The sequence below is a fragment of the Bombina bombina genome, chromosome 1 (genome assembly GCF_027579735.1).
Source record: "Bombina bombina isolate aBomBom1 chromosome 1, aBomBom1.pri, whole genome shotgun sequence".
NCBI lineage: Eukaryota > Metazoa > Chordata > Amphibia > Anura > Bombinatoridae > Bombina > Bombina bombina.
The window spans coordinates 1,420,636,068-1,420,653,663 of NC_069499.1; the positions used below are offsets into that span (position 1 = coordinate 1,420,636,068).

At 36.6% G+C, this 17,596-nt stretch overlaps 1 protein-coding gene across 1 annotated transcript; it reads left to right on the forward strand.

Annotated features, from left to right (window-relative positions):
• The first annotated feature begins 1,842 nt into the window (after positions 1-1,842).
• Positions 1,843-2,775, forward strand: LOC128643002 (olfactory receptor 5V1-like). Its single transcript, XM_053695924.1, has one exon. It carries the CDS (start codon positions 1,843-1,845, stop codon positions 2,773-2,775), a length of 933 nt encoding a protein of 310 aa, XP_053551899.1.
• Positions 2,776-17,596: the final 14,821 nt, after the last annotated feature.

Genomic DNA, 17,596 nt, shown 5'->3' on the forward strand with positions numbered 1-17,596 from the left:
TGGGAAGTATATTTATAACTAGTATACATTCCATAATAATGTAGAGCCATGTCACAGATACACTCAGAACTGTATGTGCTCTATAAGCCCCTGACCTTACATAGGTCTCATGCTATGAAATATAATTTAATATAAAGAGCAGCCGTTACTCCTCTAAGGTCAGAACCTTAGTTTAGCTAGGGTAAAGTAGCTATGTGCCTAAATGAATATAGAGACATTTAACTAAACCTCTGCACTTATGTAAAAAACACATTTAGCCATACCAAGGGGACAGGTAACATGAAACTAATGAATCTACATATAGGACACGTTTCCATATACAAGGAGAAACATATTAATCTAGGTCATTTAACAGGTTTTTATTTTATACAGCAACACTGTGGTGGCCATCTCGGAAACCCTGGCACCATATTTTAAAGACAAATCTTTACATATTTCTTAAAATGTGAGTCGTGTTTTGCAGGGAAGTAAACAGGGTATCCATGCATAATACAGGTGGAAATCCTAGGCTACCAGGCCCCTCGTGTATTGATACCACTACTGACTGAAGGCCAGATCAGACCCATAAGGGTGTAATCCAAAGTATAACCTGAGACTTCTGAGAACTCTGTAGTTATGCCACTGCATGCATCCAGAAAAAAAACATAGGCAAGTGTCATGTTTTGGGTTACGTCTTGGTTATTGGACTCTTACAGTAGATCTACATGTAGGCACAACTGAAGGCTTAAAAGTAATAACAGAACTTAATTTACAAAAGAATGAAACATAATCTGAGAGCTGGTAACCAATAGCAGACAATAAAGAGATAATGGAATAATTAGAATCTCAGCAGGTTGTAGCAAAGTGAGTCAGGCAGAGATATTGCAGTATGTATCAAGTACGTTTCATAAAGTCACTGGCCGATGTCCACTTTGCAATTCTTAGCAGGTTGCAGCTATTAGATTCATACAGGAATAAAGGATAAAGCATAAAAACAGAATTGATTACAATACTTATGTGTTGACTTGCAGACTGCAAACAATTACAGACTCCAAGTTCAGGACATGGGTAGACTGATCTCTATGCAAGAGCAAAGATGCAGGAACACAGCAGATTTAAATACAAGATCAGTAATGAGATATTAAAAAACAGTTATCCTAGCAGAGCTCCAAACAGAGAAATAAGATCAGTCACAGGAACAAGTAAAGTGCTATGATAGCACCAGAGAAATTCCAATGCCTATGATCCAGAAGTATAGAGCATGAATCCAAGCAGAACCTAAGCCTCTGCACCATATGTTTCAGATATACTGTAGATACTGTGCGGGCATGACAGCAAGGCTTTCTGGCAGACATGTTATATGAAGTGGGGTGGTCTTTGAAGTTTCAAAATTAATTTTTTTAGACAGAAAAGGCATCAAATTTTCATATTTGCTCTATTCAATAACAATTTAGCAAAGTCATTAAATTCCTGTGTCAGTCAATAAGTATGTAAGCTTCATCTTTGTTCTTGTCCAGTTCTGAACCCCATACAAATTGTGCTGCTGCTAGATTGTAGCAGTAGCTGTAGATACTACATTATTTTTATAAGCTTAAGCTGCTAACCAGCTTGTCCCCTGCTAGTCTGAATACGGTCCCCAATTGGAATATTTGATGAATGGATTTTGCATTGAAAATTAATCTCAGATGATCACATTAGCAAATATTGGACAAAACGGAAAAAAAACCTTTCACGACGAACGACTTGTCTGAAACTCTTTTTTTTGTCTATGCACATATTTAATATATTTACAAATATAAACATTTTGTTGAATATTATTATTTAATCTCTGCTTTACATCCAGGTATACATCTTGTGATTGCTATGGAGCAAAACCAAACCACTGTGAGCAGATTCATCCTTATCGGCCTCTCAACAGTTCCATACCTCAAGACTGCCTACTTTTTTCTGTTCTTGGCTATGTATATAGTCACTGTTTTAGGAAATGTTGTGATAATTGTAGTTGTAAGAATTGAATCACGACTGCATACCCCAATGTACTTCTTCCTGAGTAATCTCTCAGCCATCGACCTATGTTTCTCAACTACCATAGTGCCAAAGCTCTTGGTTAACACATTAGCTCAAGACAAAAGTATTTCATTTTTAGGATGTGCAGCCCAAATGTACTTTCACTTAGCTCTTGGGGGAACAGAATGCATAATATTGGCAATCATGGCATATGACAGGTATGTCGCTATCTGTAATCCTTTGCGTTATAACACTATCATGAATAAAAAGTTCTGTCTTACTATGGCTGTTGGAACATGGTCCGCAAATTTCTTAAATTCTATCAACTATGCATTTTTTACTTTTCAGCTACCTTTTTGCAAATCCAATCAAGTCAACCACTATTTTTGTGAGATGCCTCCACTCTTCAGGTTGTCTTGTAGTGACACACTTTTGAATGAAATATCAGTGTATATCTCTGGGGGCTTAGTAGGTCTTTGTGCATTTTTGTTGACACTCTTATCATACATCCAAATCATCTCCACCATTTTGAAAATCCGCTCCACCCAAGGAAGACACAAGGCTTTTTCCACTTGCACCTCTCACCTCATTGTTGTCTCTCTCTATTATGGCACCATTGTATTTATGTATTTACGACCACGCCACAGTTATTCACCGGAGAAGGACAGAGCTGTGTCCATTCTTTATACAGTAGTGACACCTATGCTAAACCCCATCATTTACAGCATACGGAATAAAGAATTCAAAGGCATTCTAAAAAAGAAATTGGTCAAAAAATTGTATTTATAAAACATTTACATTTTTGCCAAAAACTATTTTGCAGAGCATGTGTAAGGCCTTGCTTTAAATTTAAATGACTGTCATATCTCAAAAACAGACGTTCTCTATTCTTTAAGAATAAACATGAAATGGGTTCATGCATTGCGAGATATCTTATTCGCTTAGTTCTATTCTGTAAGTATTGTCCATTCTGCTGTTAAGGTAGTTGCTAAGCAACACACTGGGGGATATGTATCAAAGCGTCAACTATATTGCATTTGCGGGTGTCAATACGCTCGCCTAACATCGGCAAACATTGCGGCTGCGGATCTCAATATGATCTCCATATTTATAAATAAAGCCGTCAAAAACACACGCACCAAATACGGGGCAATGAGCATCGGACTGTTGTTAACTAGCAGTCATCGATGACGCTGCTTTTTGTGGTTTTCCCAACTTTATTTATACCATTTTACTAAACGCCACCACTATACTAAAATGTTTAACCCCTATCCCGCCACCACCATGACCTAAATAAAGTTATTAACCCCTATCCCGCCGCTTCCCGACACCGCCACAACCTAAATTAACTTAATAACCCCTAAACCACTGGCCTCCCACATCGCCAAAAACTAAATTAAGCTATTAACCCCTAAACCTAATAACCCCTTAACTTAAAATTAAAATTACAAGATCCCTATATTAATATAAATTAAAACTTACCTGTAAAATTAAAATAAACTAATTTTAAAATATTAATTAACCTACCCTAACTATTATACTAAAATTAAATTAAACTACCAATTAAATAATACATATTAATAAAACCTTACCCTACTGAAATTGTTGATACAATTAAACCTTATTAAAAGTACTAAATTACAAAAAAAAACACTGTTACAAAAACAAACAAACACTAAATTACGAAAAATAAACAAAATTATCAAAAATATTTTTTTACACCTAATCTAATAGCCCTATCAAAATAGAAAAGCCCCCCAAAATAAAAAACCCTAGCCTACAATAAACTACCAATGGCCCTTAAAAGGACCTTTTGTGGGGAAGTGCCCCAAAGATATCAGCTCTTTTACCTGTAAAAAAAAAATACAAACACCCTCCCCGACAGTAAAACCCACCATCCAACCAACCCCCCCAAATAAAAACCCTAACTCTAAAAAAACCTAAGCTACGCATTGCACTGAAAAGGGCATTTGTATGGGCATTGCCCTTTAAACTGCATTTAGCTCTTTTACATTGCCCAGACCATAATCTAAAAATAAAACCCACCCAAAAAAACCCTTAAAAAAACCTAACACTAACCCCCGACAATCCACTTACAGCTCTTGAAGTCCCTCTTGAAGGATCCATCCAGCCGGCGAAGTCATCATCCATGCGGCAAGAAGTCTTGGCTGATTTGAACAGCCAATAGAATTTCAGTAGCTCTCATCCTATTGGCTGATTTGAACAGCCAATAGGATTTCAGAAGCTTGCATCCTATTGGATAATTTGAATTTAACACTCAAATCAGCCAATAGGAATGCCATCTTGAATCATGTCCCTTGCATTGAAGCTTCAGTTTACAGCGGCGACCGTAAGAAGAGGAGGTCTGCATCGGATGTCTTCAGGATGGACCCCCTCCGTGCCGGCTGGATGAAGATAGAAGAGGCCGGCTGGATGAAGATAGAAGAGGCCGTCTGGATGAAGACTTCTTGCAGCATGGATGATAAGTTCGTCATCTGGATGGATCCTTCAAGAACTCATCTTCAAGAACTGTAAGTGGATCGTCTGGGGTTAGTGTTAGGTTTTTTTAAGGGTTTTTTGGGTGGGTTTTATTTTTAGATTAGGTTCTAGGCAATGTAAGAGAGCTAAATGCCCTTTTAAGTGCAATGCCCATTTTTGTAATTGAGTACTTTTAATAAGGTTTAATTGTATATTTAAATAATTTTAGTAGGGTTAGGTTTTTTAATATGTAATTTAGTTTATTTAATTGGCAATTTAATTTAATTTTAGTATAATAGTTAGGGTAGGTTAATTAATAGTTTAAAATTAGTTTCTTTTAATTCTACAGGTAAGTTTTAATTTATATTAAGATAGGGATGTTGTAATTTTAATTTAAAGTTATGGGCTTGTTATGTTTAGAGGTTAATAGCTTAATTTAGTTTTTTGCGATGTGGGGGGCTGACGGTTTAGGGGTTAATAGGTTTAGTTAGTGGTGGTGATGTGGGAGTCCATAGGTTTAGGGTTTAATAAGTTTATTTAGTGGCTACAGTGGTGGAGAGCGGTGGAGAGCGGCGGAAAGGGGTTAATACATTTTATTTAAGTTGCAACGATGTCGGAGGCAGATTAGGGGTGTTTAGACTCGGGGTTTATGTTAGGGTGTTAGGTATATACGTAACTTGTTTTCTAGCATATAAATCAATGGGGTATATTTCATTATCTTGCAGCATCGAACATAAGCTTTCGGTGCTTTCAGACTCCCATTGATTTCTATGGCATCCGCGGCCTCAAAGGTGGCGGATTGAAAACCAGGTATGATACGTCCGAAGAGCCGCGAGCGTACCTGTTAAAGGGACACTGAACCCAAATTTTTTCTTTCATGATTTAGACAGAGCATGCAATTTTAAGCATCTTTCTAATTTACTGCTATTATCAAATTTTCTTCATTCTCTTGGTATCTTTATTTGAAATGCAAGAATGTAAGTTTAGATGCCGGCCCATTTTTGGTGAACACATGGGTTGTCCTTGCTGATTGGTGGATAAATTCATCCACCAATAAAAACGTGCTGTCCAGAGTTCTGAGGGCAAAAAAAGCTTCTTTTCAAATAAAGATGGCAAGAGAACGAAGAAAATTTGATAATAGGAGTAAATTAGAAAGTTTCTTAAAATTGCATGTTCTATCTGAATCAAATTTTGGGTTCAGTGTCCCTTTAACTATTTGATAAATTGGAAAAAGTGTCAAATAGAGTCGAATGCGTTTTCGGAACATCTGTAATAACGTAAGCATTGATCTGCGTCTTATTGAGATCACGGGATCGTATGTTACATCACAAATTTCAACATTTGCCTATCTTGAGGCTTTGATAACTAGGCCGGATCAATCTCGCAACAATTACGGCGTATTTACGGTTGACATTTTGATAGATAGGCCCCCCCCCTCTATATCTTATCAGTGTTTCTGAACCTTTAAAACACATCTGTATGTAATAACGAATGAAAATAATTTGTTATAACCATTCATTACATCAAGTGTTAAAATATTTAATAATAATGTATAAATACTTGACATAATGATTTAAAGGGACAGTCGAGTCCAAAAAAAACTTTCATGATTTAAATAGGGAATGTAATTTTAAACAACTTTCCAATTTACTTTTATCACCAAATTAGCTTTTTTCTCTTCATATTCTTAGTTGAAAGCTAATTCTAGGAGGTTCATATGCTAATTTCTTAGACTTTGAAGACTGCCTCTAATCTGAATGCATTTTGACCACTAGAGGGCATACGTTCATGTTTTTCATATAGATAACATTAAGCTCATGCACGTGAAGTTACCCTGGAGTGAGCACCGATTGACTAAAATGCAAGTCTGTCAAAAGAACTGAAATAAGGGGGTAGTTGGCAGAGGCTTAGATACAAGGTAATCACAGAGGTAAAAAGTGTATTTCTATAACAGTATTGGTTATGCAAAACTGGGGAATGGGTAATAAAGGGATTATCTTTCTTTTTAAACAACAAAAATTCTGGTGTTGACTGTCCCTTTAATAACATAGCAATCTTTAATGTGATTTTAGTGTTTTTGCTGTGTTATTGCAAGATGCATAAGGTTTACAATGGTTGGCATTCTCATGTGTTGTCTAGGTAACATCCACTAATTGTATAGACACATTAAGTAATAATATATTAAGATTCTGTTAACAATGGATCATGTGTTTTTGAGGTTACCGGCATAAAGAAATTATTATTGTTATAAAGCAATTTAGGGTTATTGGTAAAGATTAGAGATAAGGTTAATATAAATGTGCATACAGCTAACCCCTTGATTGCCAAAATAACAATGAGAGAAAACTACATACACAGCTTCATAAGGCTGATATCTTGGTGATTTATGATATTTTACAATGTAAACATTTTTAAAACCATTGTCAGTGACTCAAAATCAACTCAAAGCGAATGCCTAATATGTTTTGGGTTAATTTAATTATTATAATAAACTTTTAAAATTTGTGTTTACCTAATCCTAAATTGTATATATTTATTAAAAAAAATTCTGTTTAAAGATGTGTTTAATGGTGTTACTTCCTTAAATGCAAACACTGGGTCCTCAATTTCTAAGACCTGGAGTCTCCAGTGTGCATGCCAGTGTGTCCCAGTAGAGATCACAGCCACTATATACATTTCTAGATTGTCCAGCACTCCTATGCAAAGTTAAAACATTATAAAAATATGCATGAAATAAAAGCAGGGTTTTGGTTGCATCCTTTCACTAGAATAAAATAAATCTGCAAATCTCACCCAGGTAATCCTGATGTGCTGGAATTAACACTGTACCTGCTTTGTCATATGTGCTGACAATCCTGAATCTGTCTATCAATGCCTGAAATTGTACCTCTAACTTATAAAGGCTTTGAAAGAAAAACTCTATATGAAGCACATAAGGGTATAGGGTGTAGGCTCTATACATCTACTGTACATATCAAAAGTGAACAATACAGCAGAAAGGGGAGTACTCCGAACATTAGATCATTAAATAACAGCAATGAAATATTTGTGTCTAGCATACCTATGCAAGGGATAATCAATTTAATTTACTTATAAAAAAAATATGATTTTAGTTACATCGATTGACCACAGAATAATCAGTCTGCAAAAAACACTTATGTAGGTAATCCTGATATGTAGGTCCTAACATTATATCTGCCTTGTCAAACTTTGGCCAAATGATGTAACTTAAAACTTTTTTTTTTATATTATTATTATTTAAAGTATACTGAAGTAATGTTACCTACGATTGCTAGACAAAAATCATTAAAATGTTTGTAATTTAGTGAACGATTAAACCCATATGATAAGTATACAGTTCTCTGGACTTTATTTAGGGGTTGATTTATCAAAGTGCGAGCGGACATGATATGCTTCTTGTGAACTGCTGGTGAAATGGCGCCCCCTGTATATTCACGGCCAATCGGCCGCTAGCAGGGGTTGTTTTCATATTCGATTGGGTTGATTTCTGTCTGCGGCCACAGAGCAGGCGGGCAAGTTATGGAGCAGCGGTCTTTAGAAGGCTCGCACGGAAACAGGGGTATCAAGCATGATAAATCGTCCCCATTGTCTTTGGCTACAGGTTTGGCAAGTCCTGTCCTATTTCCTTGAAGTTTTTGATCTGGTCTGTTTCTTACTACATGATTGGTTTAAACCCTACAATTTGCTGACCTATTATACTCCTGCTTTCAGGCCAGTGACCTGGTCGTTTACTGACTAAAAATTTATGCTTATAAATTGATGAATACATTTCTAAACTCTGTTGCTCAGTGGTGAGACAGAAAATCCTCTCACTAATTCTTCTTTGAAGTTAAGCTAAGCCATTTTCACACCCTTGTGCTGAGGTTAGTTGTTTGGCCCTCATTGCATTTACACATACATTTTAACTTTTTTTTCTGTGAGGTGATTACACAAATTATACCTTGTTTTTTCAGCAGACAAAACATGTTTACACCACCATATAAAATACAGGGCATGATTTTTGTATGCTTATGACACTAACTTCCTGGTTGATAAATAAACAAACAAAAAAGTTAGACAATGGCAGAGGCTGGAGAGATGAAGGGGTAAGAGGGGGAAATTTTGAGTGTCAGGCCCAGTAGATGCAGGTGTAGAAACCTGCAAAGTTATTTAGAAGCCAATGTGCCCCAGAGTTCTGTTTCAAGGTCTGCGGGATGTGAAAATAGTGTTAAGCAGAGAATAATTCACTTTCCCTCAGCTGCTAATGGATGGTACATTATGCAACTAGCTAGGCTTTTATACTTGGGGAAGAATGCCCAATGTTCTGTGAGCCATAGCAGTTGCATCGATATTTACAATTATAATGGAAGTAGTGTTTGCAACTATGTCCAACATTGTTAAATTGTTGCAAAACTTCTTCCATGTAGTGCTCCGGACATGTGCTTACCCTAAGCCTACATAGGTATGATCTTCAACAAAGGAACAGAAAACATTTGATAACAGAAGCAAATTGGAAGTTTTTGTTTTTTTAATTGCTTGCTTTATCTGAAATATGATAGTTTAATTTTGAGCTTCGTGCCCCTTTAAATAAATCCAAAACCCTGCAAATATGTGCTTGAAAAGTGCTATCTGATGTATTGGAATAACTGTATCAACTATTCACAATGGAAATTATTGCTAAACCACAAAAACTATTGCTAAAGCTTTCTAATACTTTGAATGTCCTTAAATCAGAAAAAAAAGAAAAAACCCTTACAAGACATTTTGCATTCTCTTCGGATGGAAATAGGACCCTTAAATTAAGCATGTGTGTTTTTCATATTAATAATCAATTCAAGCCACAAAAGTTAGTCAACTTAAGAGTTAATGAAAACAAAAAAACAACCAAACAAAAAAACAATTTTGGCTCGTTGACTGTTTAATCATTTACTGAATTTAATCATAGAGGATTAACCAAGGGGTATTTTAGGAGAACCTGTAACCATAAAAATATCTGCATTTTCTACTAGGTGCCTTAGTTGTGAGATAATTATACATTGTGCTAAAGACTGTAGCTATGTTGGTTAAAGTGAAAAATAAAACAGCAACTTGAGGAGGAGCAGAAATCATTTTGGATATGTGATCACTCATGAATTTTATGCAGGCCACTAAAATTACATTTCTGGAAACAAATCTAGCAGCAGCAGATTTCACATAGTGGCTTCATTTTTTCCACCTAATCCCACTACTGCTTTAATTTACTGACAGTTCACTTTATGCAGCTCGATAAATAATTGTTTCCTTCTGCTTATGTCTAGTTCATATGACCACCTGCCAGAAAGTTTCTGACCACATCTGATAAAACACTGAAGCTTATACAGCAAAGCAGCAAGTGTTGTTGCCCTTTCATCCAAACCATGATATCCTAACAAAACCCTCACCACCTTTGTTCAATCCACACACTGCAATTAACCCTCACAGCAGACCAATTAACCCTAACTGCAACCATGACTCAGTGCACAATTTATCTCCCTATGATACCCCCCACACCTCTATTACCCCCACAAAATACCCCATCTGCAGCTTCCCTATCTTTTAAGTGTGGTTGTTAGGGCTAAACTGAGGCATGGGGTCAATTCAATGTTGATCATCATTTCTTTCCAAGCTCAGCTGTACTAAAGCTCATTAATCGGAAACTCTACTTTTTCAATAAAAAGGCATCAAATGTCAGTATAGATTCTTTCAACAAGAAGACAGACCACTTCCTATGTATTTTACTGCGCTCTTTTTTCAAATACCAACTATAATGAGCATAGGTTGTGCAAGTTTGTGCACCATTTGGTATACAATGCATGTGGGACTCATGGATTTAACAAAGCCCTACTAATTAAGGCACAGATTACAAGAGGCACACTAATGATAGCACGAGTCGCAATACGCAATATCGCTTGACTGTGCTAACATTAGCATGCTACTTCATATTACAAGTCCATGGTAAATTGCATTTACCAGAGAAGGGTTAGTGCGGCTGATATCACTTTAGAGCAACCTATAGAACTCCCAAATAGCACTAGAAGAATTAGCGCAACCTGAGACTTTAAGGAATGTGTAAGTTGAAAGTAAGGGTAAAAAAAATTCACAACACACATACAAAAAATATTAAAATAAAGCATTACACTCATACAGTGGGGAAAAAAAGTATTTAGTCAGCCACCAATTGTGCAAGTTCTCCCACTTAAGAAGATGAGAGAGGCCTGTCATTTTCATCATAGGTTTACCTCAACTATGAGAGAAAAAATGTGGAAACAAATCCAGGCAATCACATTGTCTGATTTGGAAATAATTTATTTGCAAATTATGGTGGAAAATAAGTATTTGGTCCATATCAAAAGTTCATCTCAATACTTTGTTATATAGCCTTTGTTGGCAATGACAGAGGTCAAACATTTTCTGTAAGTCTTCACAAGGTTGTCACACACTGTTGCTGGTATGTTGGCCCATTCCTGCATGCAGATCTCCTCTAGAGCAATGATGTTTTGGGGCTGTCGCTGGGCAACACAGTCTTTCAACTCCCTCCAAAGGTTTTCTATAGGTTGAGATCTGAAGACTGGCTAGGCCACTCCAGGGCCTTGAAATGCTTCTTACGAAGCCACTCCTTCATTGCCCTGGCGGTGTGTTTGGGATCATTGTCATGCTTAAAGACCCAGCCATGTTTCATCTTCAATGCCCTTGCTGATGGAAGGAGGTTTGCACTCAAAATCTCACGATACATGGCCCCATTCATTCATGTACACATTCATGCACACAGATCAGTAGTCCTGTTCCCTTTGCAGAGAAACAGCCCCAAAGCATGATGTTGCCACCCCCATGCTTCACAGCAGGTATGGTGTTCTTTGGTTGCAACTCAGCATTCTCTCTCTTCCAAACACAATGAGTTGTGTTTCTACCAAACAGTTCTACTTTGGTTTCATCTGACCATATGACATTCTCTCAATCCACTTCTGGATCATCCAAATAGTCTCTAGCATACTTCAGATGGGCCCGGACATGTACTGGCTTAAGCAGGGGGATACGTCTGGCACTGCAGGATCGGAGTCCCTGGTGGCGTAGTGTGTTACTGATGGTAGCCTTTGTTACGTTGGTCCAAGCTCTCTGCAGGTCATTCACTAGGTCCCCCCATGTGGTTCTGGGATGTTTGCTCACCATTCTTGTAATCATTTTGACCCCACGGGGTGAGATCTTGCGTGGAGCCTCAGATCGAGGGAGATTATCAGTGGTCTTGTGGTCTTCCATTTTCTAATTATTGCTCCCACAGTTGATTTCTTCCCACCAAGCTGCTTGCCTATTGCAGATTCAGTCTTCCCAGCCTGGTGCAGATCTACAATTTTGTTTCTGGTGTCCTTCGACAGCTCTTTGGTCTTCACCATAGTGGAATTTGGAGTGTGACTGTTTGAGGTTGTGGACAGGTGTCTTTTATACTGATAACAAGTTCAAACAGGTGCCATTAATGCAGGTAATGAGTGGAGGACAGAGGAGCCTCTTAAAGAAGAAGATTCAGGTATGTGAGAGCCAGAAATCTTGCTTGTTTGTAGGTGACCAAATACTTATTTTCCACCATAATATGCAAATAAATTCTTTCCAAATCAGAAAATGTGATTGTCTGGATTTGTTTCCACATTTTGTCTCTCATAGTTGAGGTATACCTATGATGAGATTTACAGGCCTCTCTCATCTTCTTAAGTAGGAGAACTTGCACAATTGGTGGCTGACTAAATACTTTTTTGCCCCACTGTATACATACTTTTTAAATAAAAAAATATAATTTTAATATCAATAAATATTTGTGTACTTATGTGTTTATATGTGTAAATATGTATGTACACACATACATAGATACACATATATAAACCCATAAATACAAATGTATAAATGTATATACACATCTATATACATTTTTTAGCCTATCCCAGTCAAATACCTAGAAATATGCTATTTCATTTATTTATTTTTGCAATGTTAATGTGTTTTGAATAGATATGCATAAAATTCCTATGTTCTTCACTTAGAAAAAAATCTTTTTATTTTGAAATATATATATACTGTATATATAAATATAAATATAGCTTTCCCATTTGGCCAGATGCGGTGACTAACCTTTCCAGTTGTGATTTTATCTTAGCTGTGAGCTAGCTGGTGAGTGCTGGGTGTTTCTATGTGTTGTATTACTTTTTATTTGTAATCTCCCTTGGTTCTTGCACCCATTCCGGACTGGGGTTAACTGCCTGTGGCTCTGGTGACATCACAGCTTTTTTTTGGAGTGCTATTTAGCACCCAGGGCTGGATGTTACTGAGTCACAGGATGTGTACCTGATCCGGTCTTGGAGTGCAGTTCCCTTCCATGTTTTGTATTTTCTATGGGTGATTACAGCCACCTGTGCACCCCTTCTTTGTTCTCAGTTTGTTTAGCTTTGTGAGCTCGCATGATGGTGTGCCTGTGTTAGGGACTCAGGCTAAGGAAAGAACCTTGACGTGGTGCCTGAGCTTTCCCATTTGGCCAGATGCGGTGACTAACCTTTCCAGTTGTGATTTTATCTTAGCTGTGAGCTAGCTGGTGAGTGCTGGGTGTTTCTATGTGTTGTATTACTTTTTATTTGTAATCTCCCTTGGTTCTTGCACCCATTCCGGACTGGGGTTAACTGCCTGTGGCTCTGGTGACATCACAGCTTTTTTTTGGAGTGCTATTTAGCACCCAGGGCTGGATGTTACTGAGTCACAGGATGTGTACCTGATCCGGTCTTGGAGTGCAGTTCCCTTCCATGTTTTGTATTTTCTATGGGTGATTACAGCCACCTGTGCACCCCTTCTTTGTTCTCAGTTTGTTTAGCTTTGTGAGCTCGCATGATGGTGTGCCTGTGTTAGGGACTCAGGCTAAGGAAAGGACCTTGACGTGGTGCCTGAGCTTTCCCATTTGGCCAGATGCGGTGACTAACCTTTCCAGTTGTGATTTTATCTTAGCTGTGAGCTAGCTGGTGAGTGCTGGGTGTTTCTATGTGTTGTATTACTTTTTATTTGTAATCTCCCTTGGTTCTTGCACCCATTCCGGACTGGGGTTAACTGCCTGTGGCTCTGGTGACATCACAGCTTTTTTTTGGAGTGCTATTTAGCACCCAGGGCTGGATGTTACTGAGTCACAGGATGTGTACCTGATCCGGTCTTGGAGTGCAGTTCCCTTCCATGTTTTGTATTTTCTATGGGTGATTACAGCCACCTGTGCACCCCTTCTTTGTTCTCAGTTTGTTTAGCTTTGTGAGCTCGCATGATGGTGTGCCTGTGTTAGGGACTCAGGCTAAGGAAAGGACCTTGACGTGGTGCCTGAGCTTTCCCATTTGGCCAGATGCGGTGACTAACCTTTCCAGTTGTGATTTTATCTTAGCTGTGAGCTAGCTGGTGAGTGCTGGGTGTTTCTATGTGTTGTATTACTTTTTATTTGTAATCTCCCTTGGTTCTTGCACCCATTCCGGACTGGGGTTAACTGCCTGTGGCTCTGGTGACATCACAGCTTTTTTTTGGAGTGCTATTTAGCACCCAGGGCTGGATGTTACTGAGTCACAGGATGTGTACCTGATCCGGTCTTGGAGTGCAGTTCCCTTCCATGTTTTGTATTTTCTATGGGTGATTACAGCCACCTGTGCACCCCTTCTTTGTTCTCAGTTTGTTTAGCTTTGTGAGCTCGCATGATGGTGTGCCTGTCTTAGGGACTCAGGCTAAGGAAAGGACCTTGACGTGGTGCCTGAGCTTTCCCATTTGGCCAGATGCGGTGACTAACCTTTCCAGTTGTGATTTTATCTTAGCTGTGAGCTAGCTGGTGAGTGCTGGGTGTTTCTATGTGTTATATATATATATATATATATATATATATATATATATAAAAATCTATCTATCTAAATATCTGTATAGATTCATATAGATATATATGTATAGATATATATTTTACAAAAAAATATTCATATATATAGAGAGAAATATAAAAAATAAAAACTTTTTCTTCTATGTGCAGAACATAGGAATGTAAAGTATTACACCTTTGGCTTTTGTGTAGTTTATCTAGTGCAGTGTCGGATTAGCGTGCCCCTTTGAAATCTATGGGTAGAGGGATTTAACATGGTCATCATATCTAAAGTCCTGAAGTTAGCGTGCCTGAGTCTTTTACTCGCGCACTAACTTTTTATGTTCAACTTTTAATATGCAATTTAATTCGGCAACACAATTTTTTTTTATTCGAGTGCAGTTTGTGCGCAAGCGGGAAAAAAATATTGTAATCTGGACCTAAGTATAGAGTGCAGTTTTTGCTTAATTTTGCATACACTATGCTGCAATATAAAGGATGCTGGTTAATTTGTTGGATCCTCTTACAAATAAAATGTTATTAAAAGATAATCAGCTTATCTTTTTAGGAAGCTAGAAAATATAATAGTATTTTATGACATGTAATTATATGTGTTATAGATAGGACATCTTTGAGAACTCTTCCAGGAAAATATCCACAAAACAATCAGAATATGTTCCATAGCAAACTGCCAAACATTTCCTGGTTATATTATAGGACGCTGAGAGAGTTCAGAAACTTTCTCTTTGTTTAGTTGAGTAATGTTTGGGGAAATATAACAATCTTGGGAAGTTTGGGAGTTATACTCTCACTAAAAAAAATGTATTTCTAAACGTGTGCAATTTTTTAAATGATCTACTTATGTTCAAAATTATTACTTAAAAATTGGTGACATTGTGGGCTAGATTAAAAGTTGCATCAGAACAGTTGTGCGTGTGCGATAACTTTTTTCAGCTTTTTTCACACTTTAGAAATATCTATTCCTATATAGGTATCTATTTTACATTAACATTATATGATATATATAGAAATATGTATTTAATAATAAAAATTACATTTCAAAAACATGCTTCAAGATTAGCAATAGTTTATGTGCGGTAAACCGACACCGCCTTAGACTTAAAGCGCAAAACACAAAGCGCTTTAAGCATGTTTTACATTCCTATGTATTTCACATAGATTTATTTTTATTATTAAATATATATATATATATATATATATATATGTATATATATATATATATGATAATGTAATATATATATATATATATATGATAATGTACTATATATATACTGTATATGATAAAGATATAGATAAATAGGTATATACAGATATATATAGAAATATATATTTGCAATAAAAATTACATTGTTCTGTAAGTGAAGAACATTGGAATATGAAATTTTCATAACTCTTGCTGGGTAGCGTGCAACCGATAGGTGTTAGTTTTTTTCTGCGCTCTCCATTGACTTCTATGAGGATAATACGTTACATGGTTGTGATATTGTGAAGTTCGGAAGTTAGTGTGCATCGGGTTTCGCTCGCACAAAAACTTTTTACTTTTACAACTTGCAATACCAGCACAACCTGGTGTGTGCAAATATATTACTTCTAGCAAAGTTTACGCTCGAGCGGGAGCACCACTTGTAATCTGGATTATATATTAGAATATGATCTATCCGACGGCGCTAACTGCCAAGACCCAAGCTCCTATAACAATTGGGTCTCTAGATACCCAAGAAAAGAGTCTAAAAGAATTGTGATGTGTTAGGAGCGCCTAGTGAAAGGCTAGGTCTAAATATGGGTGTGAACTAAAAGTGTCATTAAATACAATAGCACAATAGGTATCTTAAAATAGCCCAAATTGACAAATTTAATAAATGTAATATAGCATATGATTACAAGTTTAATATAACATATAATATCTGCAGGTGATAACAAGTTAAAAAAGCTTAAAAGTATATGGATCCATAATACTTAATAAGAACAATCGATAGTAACATAATTAATAATAAAAAACAATTTTAAAAAAGATTAGAGCAATACAAATAGAATACAGTAGGGTTACTGTATATTATTGTAAAACATGTATGGATTGGAGGTCCTAAGAGACAACAGTGGGGAATGGGGTCGTGGGACCAGAGAGAAAGAGTATATGTGGTAATACCAAAAGAAAAAATGTGTGGAATTCAATAAAAAATCAATAAAAAATGTCAATAAAAAATGACAATAAAAAATGACAATAAAAAATGACAATAAAAAATGACAATAAAAAATGAATAAAGTCTAGTAAATTGTAGTCTATAAGTCAATTAAGATATCCTCGTGATCCAAATGTGTGGAAATCCAATGCAAAATAATGAAAAAATAATAATAATAATATAAAGTCTAAAAAGTTGTGATGTATGAGTCAGTTATAATATCCTCGTGATCCAAGTGTAAATCCAAAAAATCCAAAAAATATATGTGCATCAGTGATTGTGATAATACTGAAAGTAATCCAACAGTGAAAAATCCAATATAAACAATATCAAAAAATGTCATAAATCAGACAGTGAAAAAACTGTGAGCACGGGTTAGCAAAAGTTACTGTGAACAAGCTTCATAAAAAGTACTTGATATAAAAAACAAATATAGAAATAAAATCCTGTGAAAAAATATAAGAAGATCCAATCCCTGTGGAAAAAGAAAAATACAACATAGAGCAGTATTGTTTAAAATAAGTTTACAATAATAGGAATAAAACTTACCATATATGCCAACGCGTTTCGGCCCACCAGTAGGGCCTTTATCAAGACTGATATATGGTTGGTGAGATTGCTTGTTATATACCTGTTTGGGTTGTGAAATTTGCGCCAAATTTCCTAATTGCGCCAAAAATTGACCTTTAGACCCGGAAGTAAAGATAAACCGGATGTGGGGGTTCCGGTATTAGATTTGGCCTATTTCGTAGTATCGTGATATATTACAATATTTTAGCCCATCTTTACCTAATGCGGTAGTGTTCAACAATTATTATCTTCGTGTGCTGATATCCCTATAGGCTGATTGGGTAGTAGGAACCTGTTAAGTGGTTGTTTACCTTTTTGGCGTCTAAGGCCGGATATCCGGTTTCGCCGCTAGACCGGAAGTGAATAAGAACCGGAAGTTGACTAAACCGGAAGTCGGTTTATTTCTTCAAAACCGGAACTTGCCTAAAAAGGGGGTAGACATGTGTCTGAGAGGTGTTCAGTGTTACAAAAAACTGATAGGTGTATTGTGACTCCT